This window comes from Apostichopus japonicus, chromosome 2 (assembly GCF_037975245.1).
Source record: "Apostichopus japonicus isolate 1M-3 chromosome 2, ASM3797524v1, whole genome shotgun sequence".
Taxonomy (NCBI): Eukaryota; Metazoa; Echinodermata; class Holothuroidea; order Aspidochirotida; family Stichopodidae; genus Apostichopus; species Apostichopus japonicus.
In genome coordinates, this window is record NC_092562.1 from 24811309 (window position 1) to 24824628 (window position 13320).

At 36.5% G+C, this 13320-nt stretch overlaps 1 protein-coding gene across 2 annotated transcripts in view; it reads left to right on the top strand.

Annotated features, from left to right (window-relative positions):
* LOC139983457 (ankyrin repeat domain-containing protein 13C-B-like) overlaps positions 1–11858 on the top strand; it is a 30611-nt gene extending 18753 nt beyond the window's left edge. For both annotated transcript variants that reach the window (XM_071997012.1, XM_071997021.1), the window contains exons 4-12: positions 87–191; positions 1679–1810; positions 2698–2909; positions 3571–3770; positions 5622–5715; positions 6747–6826; positions 7108–7177; positions 7772–7901; positions 8878–11858. In XM_071997012.1, the coding sequence (XP_071853113.1) occupies positions 87–191; positions 1679–1810; positions 2698–2909; positions 3571–3770; positions 5622–5715; positions 6747–6826; positions 7108–7177; positions 7772–7901; positions 8878–9017 (1163 nt within the window). In that variant the 3' untranslated portion in view covers positions 9018–11858. The remainder of the gene's footprint in view (positions 1–86; positions 192–1678; positions 1811–2697; positions 2910–3570; positions 3771–5621; positions 5716–6746; positions 6827–7107; positions 7178–7771; positions 7902–8877) is intronic.
* The last annotated feature ends 1462 nt before the right edge of the window (positions 11859–13320 follow it).

The window sequence follows — 13320 nt, forward strand, 5'->3', positions numbered from 1 at the left end:
TCATTTCTGTGAGCTATTGACTGAGATAAATTATAATACATTTTCTTTTCTTTGTTGTTTTTATTTTGCTGTAAATTCCTTCGCAGAATGTTTACATTTATTACTTGCCCATGGTGCCCCAGTCAAAGCCAGGAATCTTCAAGGGTGGACAGCCTTGGCAGAAGCTGTCAGTTACGGAGATCGTCTCATAAGTGAGTATTAATTCCTGTCTCTCATTAACGTACAGTACCCTCGTACAATCGCTGCATTCATTTTCCTGTCATTATATACCATTATGGTATTATTTGTCGATGTGGTCCAAAATGTGGTAGAAACTACTGTAGACAAAGGCGTAGGAGGCGGGGGAGGGTCTGGGGGGGAGCTGCAGGCCCCCCCAACCAAACATTTTTGTGAAAATTCGGGCAACATGCTGAGAATTTGTCGGGCACCTGCTGAAAGAAAAATAATTTGCAATGTGTTTTTCAATGGTGAAACTGATATTATTATCATCATCATTATTGTAACGACTTCCCCAATAATTCTAACCAATTGATATGGAAGAGTTATAACAGAGAAACTGATTGTACGTTATTGGCATGTGATGTAATAACCGATGAATGCTTGTATGATATGCACATTAACATGTTGAATGCGCACAGAGCGCGCGAAAAATTTTGGTTATATTTTTCAGGCAAGTCGTTACAGCCCCCCCAAATCAAATTAGGCTCCTATGACTGTAGAGCTGTCACAGTCAAAGATATGTCTCATGAAAAATTCAGTTTTCTGCGAGACCTTTCACAGACAGTTACAACAGTTACCATATTGAAATGTTATTCGAAGGCTGTCAAAGGCGTGTCTCATGAAATTACATTTCTTGTGAAACCTTTCACAGAGAGTACATGCGTATTGAATTCATGTCATAATACTGTAGTTTACCATATTAAAATGTTATTTCAATGGCTGATGGCATTGCCATCTGGCATTTTTTTAGAAATTGAGCCCATGTGGATTAATTAGCATGTGACTTTACTTAGGGGGAAAGGAGATTAATTCCCATAATCGTAATATGAGTCAACCACATGTACGATCCATGCAATGTATGAAATTGATTGAATGGATATCTTGTTACGTTAAAAGTCCCTTTTCATGTAATTTTATGGCACATCCGTATGTTAGGTTTCAACTTGTAAGATCATTTTTTTAACTAGAATACTTTTCAACTGAATGTGAACTTCATGATGGCCTCCAGAATGTACTACATAGTCTTAATTTGGTAAAATAAAACCTTTTTTGTGTTCATCGTTAGAAAAAAACAAAAACAATTGGTGTAAAGACCTAGTGGAAGGTTTTTTCCTATTCATAATGAAAACTACTGCCTACTGTTATTATCATTATTATTATTACTGTACATCTTTGCAGCTACTGAAATGTGACAGTTGATTATTACCAATTGTGTGAAATTGTTAACTCCCTTCTCCCTCCTGCCACAGACACACATTACTCCATATTATTTGTCAATTTTTTATTCATTTTTCATTCTCATTGGAAGTCATATTTTCAACAGTGTGTCGACATTACTCCTCACTTGCATCTCCTCTCTAGTGGTGCACTCTCATCTACCAGGGCACACCTTTGTTATCAAGTTTATCGTTGTTTATCAGTTGTTCAATAAATCCTATTGGTTCCTCTCTGTGTACAGTCAGCCACCTCCTCAAGAAACTGAAGATCCAGTCTCGAGAATCCATGAACGAAAGAAGGCCGATGCTGGTAGAGGCTTTAAAGAAACTGAGAGATTTCTCTATGATTATCAGATGGGACTTTCAGAGTTGGGGTATGTCAAAAGAAAAAGATAAAAAGGATCTATCAATCTATAAATTTATGAAAGTGTTCTCCACTGACTTGGCAGGTTTTCCTCTTGTTTATAAATGATGAGCACAAAGTTGAGCTTGTTAAGTTTCCCCTTCTCAGCTCAGATTTTGTCTTGTAATGATTCAAGATTACGATACGAGCGTTATTGAACCTTATAACGGTAATGTGATGCGGATATAGCACCTATTAAAGCAAAGTTACCCTTGGAATACTTCATTCCTGAACAAAATGCACGACAGTCAAAGTAATCAACTGCTGTTTGTCATAAAAAAGAACAATTAATGGGAAATACTGTTACACAAAATAAATGTGGCAGGACGTAGTTATTAGCATTTAGTCTCTTTCACTTGCACTTTGAAATTGTGAACAGTACTGTTTGATACATGTGGATTTGACTTCCTTCCTCACTTAAAGGGAATGGGGCTGGATCTTGCTAAGTCATTCTGCTAATTAACAGGTCATTTTGCCTCAAGTGACGGTTTGTTAAAGCTGGGGAGGGGGGGGGGGTTGGTGAAAGGTGAAGGGGCTGGATCTTGCTAATTCGTTCTGCTAGTTAACAGGTCATTTTGCTTCAAGTGATGATTTGTGAAAGCTGGGGAGGGGGGGGTTGGGATTGGGGTGAAAGGGGAAGGGGCTGGATTTTGCTAAGTCATTCTCCTAATTAACCGGTCAGTTTTGTTTCAAGTGATGATTTGTTAAAGCTGGGGATGGGGGGGGGTTGGGATTGGGGTGGGAAGGGAAGGGGCTGGATCTTGCTAAGTCATTCGGCCAATGAACAGGTCATTATTGCCTCAACTGGTGATTTGTTAAAGCTTTCCTGACATAATTTTTTTTATTTTGAACCCACAGTGCCACTTTTATCTAGAGTCTTACCATCTGATGTCTGTCACATCTACAAGAAGGGAAGCTCGATAAGGGTGGACACGACGTTAATAGAATTCAGCGACCTAAAATGGCAGAGAGGAAATATATCCATCATCTACGATGGAGACTTACTCGCAGAAAACTCCTTCCTGGTGCTGGACAACGAAAATATGGCGTACCAGAGGATGAAATACGAGGTACAAGTCTCACATATTCACCGCAAATTTGGTTATTTTCTATAGAAGAGTCTTAAGCTTAACAGAAAACGAAGTTGTAGCAACGTTTGCCAGATAAAGTGCCACCAGTTACCCTTTTTAGTGGAATGATGGCAGCTAATTCTTTACCTTTACATAATTTGCATTTTTTTGACAAATAATGAATGATTGGTGTGATTGGTGAAAAGTTTGTGCAAGAACCTTTCTTTTGATACAAGTCGTAGAGTAGATTCCTCAGTTAATTCTAATACTTCATGTGTATTGCAGTGAAAGGTACTTTTGACGTCCCAATGACAAACAAGGTGGTAAGTGTGCCACCATGACCGATACCCATTTCATGTCGTCGTCATCACCATCGTCATCATCATGGTCATCACCATCATCATCGATCGTCATAGTAAATTATTGTCATTATTTCTTGATCGTATCAGAAGGATTTAGATTGTTTGCTCCTTCAAACCGATCTTTGTTTGGTCCTTATCAGAATCTGTCCTTTGTGTATGTTACTTGATTTGCTTTGGGGTAGGGATGAAAGGGTGGAAGAGGGTGATAAACATAACTTATGCATATTCATATTTCATTCAATCTGGTTGGCCTCTTTATCACCCATTATCAGTTTTCTTTCTTTATGATCGTCTTTTAGGGGACAGATTCAGAAATTGAAGAAGAGGTGGATCTGTTGATGAGCAGTGACATCATGACGGCCACCCTGCCCACCACAGGCATAGAATTCTCCCGGGCCCAGACCGGCTGGATCTTCCGAGAAGACCGACGGGAGACCGTGGGGAGCTTCCAGGCCGAATTCTACGAAGTATCAGGCGTGACAATAGAATCAAGAAAAAGGTTGGTTACCGAACAATTCTCTCGGTTACGAAAAAGGGTCTTTTAAGCACGAATTTTGGCTGGGGCGTACCTTTTCTCCCATTTCTCCTTTCTGAAATAAGTTCAATTTAGAGGCTGAATATTAAAAACCTTCCCTCACGAAGAAGCTTAGATTCACGAGCAAGTGAGTTGTACAGTAGTCTACGCAAGTTACAGACTTTTACACTTACCTTTAAGTAGATGTGCATTCACAGATTCTATTACCTCTGAGAAATATGTCAATTTGAATTGCACAAAAATGTCCATTTTTACCTCATTTTTTTTTTACCATATTCTTCGATGATTTTAACTCAAAGCGATGGAAGATACATCTTTGTGCCGTTGTCAAGTTTTGATAACACCGTAGCACTTAATTAGGGAGCAAGAGGAAAACAAAATATATCATATAATGATGATGAATCCACTCATGTCTAGTTATAATTTGTTAACCTTTTTGAACGGCAATTTTCACCTTGCTGTTTGTTAAAAGAACAATATTTCAAATGAACAATATCTTGGAGACTAAACAGGAAGTCACTAAAAGTGTCTGTCACGATATTGAGCCTCCCCTTAAAGGGGAGTGCTAATGGGAACATAATCAAGATGTCCATAAAATTTAAAAACTAACTAAATAAAAAGAGCTCTTTACATTGCATGTAAGTCATAAAATTGACAGATATCTTGAGAATGTTAAAAATTGTTGAGCATTCTGACATTTTTGTCCTCGGGTAATAGGAGACATTGTCGTAAACTACAAATCATGGTTAATAAGAAAGTTACAGTGGATCATTGCCATAGTGTATGACAGAATGTCATAAATTGAAAAGAGAATCTTCAACTACTTCCACGATTGAATAAACTTCAAAATATTTGTCCTTACAATTGGGGGGGGGGGGTATACATATAAGGACCATGGTCTGTAAACAATGGGAACTGACCCCAGAAGTTTGTTGGTCACAAAAACTTTTCTTTCAGAGTTGGAAAATTTATCTATAGTTTCAGGGCTTGCCACCCTACGTTGATACAATAATGTATTTTTGTAATATCAATATTTCAAGCGAGCTTTCATGCAGTCTGAGCATTGATGGGGTCTGGTGGGTGATGGCTCAGTCCTCATAGAAGATCCTTAAGTCTTGGAACCTAAATGTTTGCGAACCGCTGTATTAAGAAACATTCCATTATATGCAGGCTTTTTTCTTACACCTTCATAGTTAAGTGTACTTTGCACTGAGGTAGGCTGCAGAAAGTTGAATACATGTCATGTTAAATGTAGTGCATGATCGTCATATTAATTGAGAATAGTTACATGTTCATTAAGAAATATTATATGGAGCAAGGTAGTTTAACTGATTGTGAAATATGAAGATTTTTGTCCTTTCATTGTGGTCAATTGGGAATATGTTACATAATGTACAAATGTCATATTTACAGAATGTCATATTAATTGAGGAAAAGTTAAATGTTCATTAAGAAATATTATAAAGGGGCATAGTAGTTTCAAAGAGTGTTAAATATGAAGATTTTTGTCCTTTCATTGTGGTAAATTGGGAATATGTTACATAATGTAAATATGTTATATAATGATGATAATATGAAAGTCAAACAGTGGAAAGTTATGACAGTTGGGCCAACTGTGTGATATAGCCTAACATACAGCTACTTTCAGCAGTGTGGGCCCACAGTGGTCACCAGTAACTCATATCACGACTGGTAAATATGTTACCACAGCTAAGTACCTTGTAAGTTGTCAGGATTCTTCATAGAAGTGATTACTTTCATTCACAAACGAATAACCCAGTTTAAATTTGTGATGTTTGTCCGATTCTGTTGCAGGAGGGAACATTTATCAGAAGAAGACATCGCTAAAAATAAAGCAGTGCTAGAGAGCATCAGTAAAGGAACCATGTTAGAAGAAAGTTTAAATGAGGTGAGGCATTGGCAAGGTCACGGTATTGTCATATTGATGATGGGAATGATGATCGGGATGGAAGTGGTGTGGATGATGGTGGTGAAGATTTTGGTATTGGTTATGGTGGTGGTGATGACGTGATGATAATGGGGATGGTGGAGCTGCTGGAACTTTGTTATGAAATTTTAATAGGGTGCAGCATTGGCAAGGTCACAGTATTGTCATATTGTTGATGGGAATCATGATCGGGTTGGAAGTGGTGTTGATGATGGCAGTATTGATGGTGTCGATTTTGGTGTCGGTGATGGAGATGGTGGTGCAGAGATGATTATGATGATTAGGCGGAACTGGTTGAACCTGTTTAGAAGGAAGTTTTCAGGAGGTGAGGCATTTGCAATGTCACCTTGTGGTGATATTGATGGAAGAACTGTAGTATTGTTTCCTGTGAAGGTCATTTGATGTCAACCGAGGTCAAAGCACAGACACCTTGAAAATAGGTTAACTGCAAAAGTAAATTGTAAAATGTATAACTGAATGTTGGGGGAGAGGGAATACCACATTGGTGCATGTACTTTACCAATTACTTGAAGTAAACATTGGTTACAAATTGGGAATTTTTGGTTACAAATATTCTTTTGTGAACAGTGCAAGAAAGTACTGTATCTAAGCCAGCTGGTTTTCTGGTGAAGGATATGTTATGAATATTATCAACCTATTATGAATGTTGCTTTTGCCAGCTATGATATGATTTGTGGAGATTGTAATTGTTTTTAATCCTAGAACATTTCTCAAGAAACCAGTTACTTCAAATATGAAGGTTTTTTTTTTACAGACTGAATATAACATTAACAACCACTGATATTTGACAAGCCATCTTCCAACTTTGTAAAATTATGTCTAACATTGGTAATCCTGAATCCATGAAAGCTCTTTTTCTCCACTCAGCCTCAAATTGTCTTCATTATTTAGAGCCTTTATATGTTGTGATATCCTTCATTTATTGCATTTTTGCTAATTCCATGTATATATGTAACTATCGTTTCAAACAGACAATACAGAAGAAATCATTAGCACCTCCAGAGAAGACATCGGTCACATGGGAAGAATACATTAATGCAGAGCCTGGCAAGTAAGTATATAACCTGAAATACCACTTATGTGCTTCTTCCGCAGGTCGAATTCATGCATTATCAAAATACTTTCTACGTGTTATTAGTTTCTGCGCCTTTTCGAAAAACATTTTTTCCAGACCTCAACGTTATGATACTGGATGGATGATATATCCCAGCACTTTAGAAACCTCTTTGACTCAATATTTTTTTGTGTTTTGATGCCAGTATTGATAGCTATTATGTAAAATTATGACAACATTATGACAACATTATGACAAAAATTTTATTCCCATTGCAGACATCCATGTCTAGGGCGACCAATCGTTTCCAAAGAAACCAAAAAGGTCTACAAAGCAGTGGTTGGAATGGTAAGTCTTTTTGTGTTATAAGAAGTTAGATAAAAATTGTCAAAATAGTGTACGATTTGGGAACAAAATGTTAGAACGGATGTAGGGAGAAGTGGAACGCTTACTCCGACAAACTCATTTCATTGACACGGAAGAAATCTTCCAACCTCTCTCTGCGATTCCTTGGAAGATGCTAAACTGAAGAAAAATGATGAATAAAACTATTTTTGATTTAATTTTTGGTTGATATAATAATTCCTTGGTACTTCTTGTCCCAGTCCCACAAGCCCTTGTTGTTGCCAGTGGATCACTCCCTTAAGAATTGATGTGACTCTACCTCAAGGATCATCGAGGATCAAAGGGGCTCTGTGTGTTCTAGGTACAACCAAATAGCAATCAAAATTCTAGTTCATCAACTGTCTAATTTTGTATTCTGTGATACAACAATGCTATACAATCAATTACTAAATTAGTAGTATCACAGTTATTTGGTGAAAATGATGTATTTTTCTACGAAAATGGTTAATCTTTTTTTAGTTTTCGTGGATGAATAGTGCAAAATGTCGATGTTGTTAGGTCCAAGGCTTGAAATCGCTTAATTTTTATTTTTTTTAGTGCGAAGACTTTCCGATGGAGATTGAAGATCTTCTCACCATCCTGGAACTTTTCGCTCCAGTCCGTCACATCAGCAAACTCAGGGACTTTATAGAACTGAAACTCCCTCCTGGATTCCCAGTTAAATTAGGTGAGGAATTTGTGTTTATCTAACTATTTATTTACATTTTTTAAAGCAGGTCATAACTAGATTGATTTTGATAATTCTCCTGAAGATGTGAAATTACTTTTCTCACCATTAGCAGTACACAGTATGATGCAGGAGTGTAGTGACCCGATTTATCCCACTCGGGATATTGGTAGACTCTGTTGGTCCTTTTCATTCTGTAAGAATCTGGTGCAGGTTGGTTGGGTTGGTCCCTGGCCAGCCAAAAGTAAAGTGGATTTTTTATTCAGTGAAGAGAAATCCACGTTTCTCCCATCTGAAATGGTCTTCCAAATTGTTTTAAAAAAATTACACAATGAGCTGAAAGTGTAAACTAGGAAAAGCCTCCCGACATGAATGGTAAGTTACAACCCATTTAGTTCCTCCTACATTGATATTCGCTTAGCTTAGTGTCGTTAAAATAACTGCCTTCCGGGCCTTCATTTATAAGTTTGTTTGTTTATGTTGACATGTGTTGTTACTCTGACGAGCAATGTTTATTTTCATTTTACTCAGCCTCCTTTCCAGTGAGCTGCTTGGAAATTAACAATGTCTTCCGTTAGCCATATTGCATATATAGACATGCATTACACCTTACAAAAGCCATGATATTTATAGACCAACATATTAAAGCAGCTTAAAACCATGCTACCCCATAATTTGGTTCTTACTACCATGGCAACCCTGCTTGTATTCCTGGAGTATTTTAAAAGTATGCTACCCCATAATTTGGTTTTTATTACCATGGCAACCCTGCTTGTATTCCTGGAGTATTTTAGAGTATTACATCCATCATTTTTTATTGTTATTTCAAATCTCAAAATATGGCACATTTTGAAATGACGAATCTTTTTCACGAGCATGAATCTAACACTTGCTAGTGGCATTAATTACACAATGTCCTCTAAATGTATCATTTTATGGTAAAGTCAGTCACCCCCTATTTTTTTTTATTTTCCAGATATTCCACTTTTCCCAACCATCTCAGCTAAAGTAACCTTTGAAGATTTTCAGTACCACGAAAACATCTCTGTCGCCCTCTTTCAGATACCGCCTGGGTATCAGAAAAATACAAAGGGATTCAGCGGAAAAAAACAATAACAATAGGTTTTTCCTTTCCCTCTCTCTCTCTCCATCTTTCTTTGTTTTTTCTCTTGCATGGAACGGTATAGTATTCCATTACGAACAGTACTGTTTGAATTTTGAAACACAATTATTTCTTTATGGGTTTCCCCTGATTTGCCTTATTTCAATTACTTGCAATAATTTCTCGTGCATTTCGATGAGGAAGGTTTAATATGGCCCGTATTGTTACTGGCAGTATTTGGCACGCGCACGTTATAGATATAACTTGTCTTCTTTCTTTCTTTGGGAGTGGGGGAATGTGGTGGTGGGGGTGATGTGGCAGGGAAAATGAATATCTTTTTCAATTCTTTCACAACATATTCAATTCTTTGATTCTTGTTTTCTATTCTTCTTTGGCTACTTTAATTAGAAAACAGTTTAATTAGAAATATATCTTGCCGAGAGTTATACATGTAAGAGCTTCGGTGTCATTTTAAATGTTTGAAACTGTTTTTTTATAATTTCAATACCATGTGTCGTGTGACTGTGCATCAGTGCATATGTCAACACGGCTTGGACTGTGAAAGCAGACATTTTGTTAGCACAGGGCAAGTGTTAACATGAGTGCATTTTAACCAAATTCCAATTTTAAATCCAGCCATCCAAATTATAGAGATGTGAAGACAACAAATATATTTGTGAAGATAACAAATATATTTGTTATGTGATATATAAAGCATGGTGTTGTTTCTTTACCATGCCCCGCAGAAACCCCACACCCCCCAAGGATAATAGAACAAATTTACGCTATATATGCAATAGCCAAGAACTTTTGTGTTCACTGTTCTGTCACTTTGACGTTAGTGCTGTCTCTTTGAAATCAGTGTTCTGTCACTTTGAGAGGTACTTACAAGGAGTGACAAGCTATGACCTTGTGGTTGAAGGTCATTTGCACATAACTATGTCTTTGTTTCTAATGGGTGTGTAATTATACAGGTTCTTAGCATGTCATAGCATAGAAAGTCTCCCAGCAACACAGAGGGACATCTCATTGGTTTTGCTTGGCAGGTCATGTGCAAAACTCATTATTTATGATCTGGCATTTTATGTAACTTGATATTTAGTTACACTCTTGATTTTAATGATTGATTTATTCCATTTGTTGCCTGAGATTAGCATGTATCAAAAAAAATTAATATTTATTTAAAAATAATGATTCTCTTTATAGACTGAACAAAATTGGGTCAACAACCTTAAATTATCAAGTTATGTGTACTCTCGTCACTGAAATGTACAATTAAGTAATGATGTAATAATATCACTAGTAGAATAACGAAATAAATTTTAAAGCTGACCATTTTTGTCAAGATTTTTAGTATCAGATTGTGAGGGACCTACATTCGGTCAAGTAAGAATTTGGTCATTCACAGATTGAGGAAATTGAGTTAAGTATATAGAACAACTGAAGGGGAAGGTTTAGATTATAAAGTTTAGTTTCTCTCAAGTATCTTTAAGTTTGAACTTCAGATTTCGCCAGGTCTGTCTTTCAAAATTATGCGTAAACTAGTTTTGAAATGTAAGGAAGTAGTGATTTTTTTCAGTGAAGATAAGTGGACCTACGGAATGCTAATTTTGTAAATGCAAATGTCCTTTCCAATATTTACATGTTACTATTCCCCTTTGTGTGCTGAATTTTGGTTGCTATGGCATCCAAATTTACCTGGGGTATTATTCATCAGGGCTAGTTAGTGTGCAAACTTTGTATGTCATACAGGTGGGTCCTAGTTTGCAACTTACAATTGCAAGTTACACTTTCACAGTGTATAATTGGATTCAAAAGAGAAACCTTGGACATATGGCCGTTATTTTAATAGTGAACAGACCATAACTTTGCTTATAAGAGGTTACAATGGCTATCCAAATTTACAGACATAAGGGAATAAATTAGTGTTGACATTTTGAGTCAGTGAAGCTTTGAAGGCATTTTGTCTCTTACAAAATATTATGGTTCTTGTGTAAAAAAAAAAAATGCAATACATCTTGCCAGTTTCATAAAACCTTTTGAAAATTTTGTATAGCATTTGATTGTCTGGGCAGTACCTCACAAATGTGATTAAGTTCTGATTGTTGGATCTATTGTGGATGCCAATGGTTAGTTCCAAGAGTGAACAACTTACAAGATTTTTTTTCCAAGAATACCATTTTTTGATCAAGAGCACCTTTGATTGATCATATGGGTGAAAAAAAATATATACATTTCAAAATATATTTAAATTACATAAACAAAATTTCCTTGATGCAAAGTTTGTATGAATGTACTCATTTCATAGTACACATGACGACCAAAGGATTATAATAAGATTTGGTTATTAAATACCTTTTAACCCGTGTGGAGAAATTACAAGTGGTCCATGTAATCTTCAAGTCGTGGAAATAATTGTTTCTTAATGACAAATCGCTATAGTAGTTTTTCATGGAGGAATATTTATCACGGTTGAAGACAAATCGTGAAAGTAAACATTTTTAATGAAAGATGATTTTGTCATTTTAAATTTTTTTTTTATGATACAGTAAAATGGGTATTTTACGTCAAATCTTCTGATTCTTGACGCAGTGATTTTATTACCATCAATGTCAGCTTTATGAAATTATAAATTGTGCTGCAACGAAGGTTTTATTTGGTTGATAAAGAATCGTTTTTCTTAATGGAATGCTATGATTAAAGTAGAAATTAAATATGCACAATTACACAAAATGTGCCTGATTCAGTTAAAATGATTAATGTTCAAATAGCTAATAATTGTAGAGTTATATATCTCTGATTTATGTCTAATAACATATATTTTGGTATCAAATAAAACTTTGGTGATAAAAGGGTTCCCAATTTTGTGGTATTTTTAAAGATTTTGTCTCTCCATTTATAGTGTCCGCCGCTCCCTACAAAAAAAATGTTTTCTGTGTCTGGTGCTCCCTGACATGGAAATATCGTGGGTGGGCTGAGATGAGAGGATGGCCCGAGGGGCAACATTATCCAATATTTAGCTGATTTTGTGTTGGAACATTGGCATGGTTGTAGAGCACCACTATGACCCTTTACTCAATTATCAGATGATGGGGTTGGTTAGCTGAATTGCAAAGCAAATGCTGCTATTTGAAGCTCATTAGTAGTATTACCTTGAATATGTACACGATGGGAAAGCCATATTGCATAGTAATAGCGCTCTTGACGGCAAACCAAAATAAACAAAGGTTTACAATTAAACATGGGACATTCGGAAATCCACCTAGCACATATGAGACCCATTTCCAACTCTCTGATGCATGGTGTTTACAAAGTAAGGCATCACGTACATGCACAGGCACAGTGGCGGAGCGACCATACAGTCAGGGGGGCGGATCCCCCCCCCTGACGGACTCAAATGGACTGCTGGCGCCCTTTTCAGCTCTTTACCACTTTTTACTTATTCGCAATTATTGACTTTTTTATTGCACTCTCATCTATCTATTGACATTTGTCACATTTTGTAGGTGTAATTTGGCGATGACACCTATTTATTTTTCGTTTATCTGCAAATTAGCCAGGCCCCGATATGGTCATTTCCGGCGATCTAGGGAGTATCTTTACTCAAAACATTTCTGTACGCTACGCGCCAACCTGTGGTGGCGCTCCGCTTAGATAGTGTCAAAAGCGCCCCTAGAGACCATTCTCGCCCCTCCTGACCAATACCCCTAGTTCAGCCACTGCACAGGCATGCCATCATGGTTGCAAGATTTACAATGGTCACAAATAGAAGTAAGAAGATAGAAGAAAGAAGACAGAAAAATGAGAGGAGTTGCTAGAATTGCTGCAATTCTGTTTCAGTTTTTAAATATTATCTCTTGTTAAAGTGGCTCTCTCATAAAATGAATTAATATATGCACAATTGCGGAAAATATGAAGCATATTAATTTATATATAATATTAAAGGTTTTACATCAAATTTGAATGGACAGATTATACTGATTAAAATGCTTTTGGGTTAAACTACTGTTTAGGTCTCAAGGCAAATAACCAACATGCTTTAACATTTCTGGTCTGTTTCGATGTCCAAGATTCATTCCTTGACTCAGAAAATGTTCATAGCTTCGACAAAGAGAGAGGACACATTAACAGACTTTTAAATTGGTCCATAACTCAACCTTCCTTGAAAACCATTCTATTGATTGAAGATTGATTGAATATTGTCAAAAAACACATACTTTGAGGTAAAATACTGGGTTTCAAGAAATACTTAAATACAGAGCTTGGAGCCTGATTCATGTGCTGAGATACAAATATCTGTAGTCACTGGAGATTAAA